The sequence below is a fragment of the Asparagus officinalis genome, chromosome 2 (genome assembly GCF_001876935.1).
Source record: "Asparagus officinalis chromosome 2, Aspof.V1, whole genome shotgun sequence".
Taxonomy (NCBI): Eukaryota; Viridiplantae; Streptophyta; class Magnoliopsida; order Asparagales; family Asparagaceae; genus Asparagus; species Asparagus officinalis.
In genome coordinates this window covers 56,815,653-56,817,600 of record NC_033795.1, presented here as the reverse complement: position 1 = coordinate 56,817,600, position 1,948 = coordinate 56,815,653, and the positions used below count along the sequence as shown (strand labels likewise).

The window sequence follows — 1,948 nt, the reverse complement described above, 5'->3', positions numbered from 1 at the left end:
TGACGTCTACGTGCTGTCAGCAGGAGAGACTCGAGGTTGAAGTCGTCCTTTGGCTTGGTCGAGAAGTAACGCCTTTCGAGTCCTCGTGAGGCGTTGAATAACTAGTCGAAGCCGTGGCGGGTTTCGACAAAATGACCGCACAATAACCGCTCTTCGTGGAGTCAGCCTAAGGTGATGTCGACTCGGCGGCCTTGGTTCCCCTGACCGCCAATTTAGTTTGAACGGTGTATATATGGGGACACGTGTCCGTTGCTGATAAAGGGTCGTACTTTGACGACCGAAAACAACATAGTACCTACCTTATTTAAGCAATTAAGCATATTTGAGGAAATGAACCCTATGTGATTTCTTATGGTAAACTCTCTTTTCTTAATGCGAAGGTACCAAATAGCCAAAGTAAATATTCAAAGCTGAAACAATAGTTTTCACTAAAGATATTAAAAGGAATTAATAACCAATATTAGCCTTTGTTTGTGAGGTCGTGCTCAACAAGGACACAAGTCATTTTCATATGCTTTCATAAAAGGGCATATCATTTCCACACATGTAAGTAATGTAACATCAAATAATTAAACAGTGGAATCCATCAAGTAAACTTACCACACCATTTTCAGTAGACCGAATGGTCAAGTTTCTCTTACCTTTTTGTTTAACAGGGACAACATCCACACCGTTCAATAGATTTCTGTAGCCCTTTTTCACCGCAAGTACCTTCTCAATACAATTTATCCCAATCTCCTCCCTTGTCCTTGAATCTGATTCTGATTGTTGAGGATTTCGAGTGACGTTTGCTGCCATGTTACTCATTTCTGTCCGCAAATATAAAACAATAACTACTCATATAGATTATACATTACTGCATTTAATAAGATGCAGATGATAACATTACCCATCAATAATTCTTTCGTCTTCTTTGGGATACTCTGTTTCGGATTAGGAGGATTATAAGTCCTCTTTATCAAAGCAAGTGGACCTGGTGGGGTGCCATTATTTTTCTTTAGTCTTCATACACAGTATACAAATCAAATTTAAATGTACAATTTAGATAGAAAATTTAAAAACTGTTTGATTAAATATAAAAACATAAAATTGAAAACATATCATAATTCGCACAACTTCTGCTATAGGTCGTAATAGACAACAATAAATTTGGTGTCCCATTCGTCATCAACATCACTTGCATGACATCTTATATTATGCAGGGTTTATGATAATTACCATCAAGTTAAGATAAAAAATTAAACGATAGACAAAATTAAATACTCAATCACACGTCCAAGATCACTGTTCCAATTATATATGCCGTCTATATCCCGTGTTAATAACTACTAAGTGTTATCTTCTACCCGTGATACCTAGATGATAATTGAAAAAAAGCCCTAAAATTGATTAAAAGTATAGAAATTAAACCTAAAATAAAATAATGAATACACAAATTATTACCTTGAGATGCTTGGGTGAAAGCAACAAATTGTTGATGTTGCACGCAAGAAGCAGATTGTCGCTCGTCGGAGATGAAGGTGTTGTTGGTAGAGGAGATGGACGCGATGCTCATGAGAAGACGTTGGTCAAGGTGGGATTAATTTCTTTTTCCCGCTAGGGCTTTTGGGCCCGCGTGAGAGAATTGGGAGACGAGGATAAGTGATCTTAGACGTTATTAATTAGGCAAAATTTTAATATTTAAATAATTTATATTTAGAATCTTTTTAAGAAGAGTTTTGTTATATGGACCTAAAATATGGGACTAACAGGAGGACATGCGAGATGTCCCCCTCCTATAACATAATGAGCTGGTCATCATTAATGCTGACCAGCTCATTATGCAATAGGAGTGGGACACCTCACATGCCCCATTAGTCTCATATTTTAGGTCCTTGACGAATTTTTCTTATAAGAATGACATTGATCACTGATCACCATCATTAATTTATGGTTAGAAAGCCTTTAG

General features: G+C 36.9%; 1 protein-coding gene across 1 annotated transcript; it reads right to left on the bottom strand.

Moving 5' to 3' along the window:
- Positions 562–1,579, bottom strand: LOC109831201. Its single transcript, XM_020398537.1, has 3 exons — positions 1,444–1,579; positions 890–973; positions 562–809 (listed from the first exon to the last, which is right to left on the bottom strand). Exons 1-3 carry the CDS (start codon positions 1,553–1,555, stop codon positions 562–564), a joined length of 444 nt encoding a protein of 147 aa, XP_020254126.1. The 5' UTR covers positions 1,556–1,579.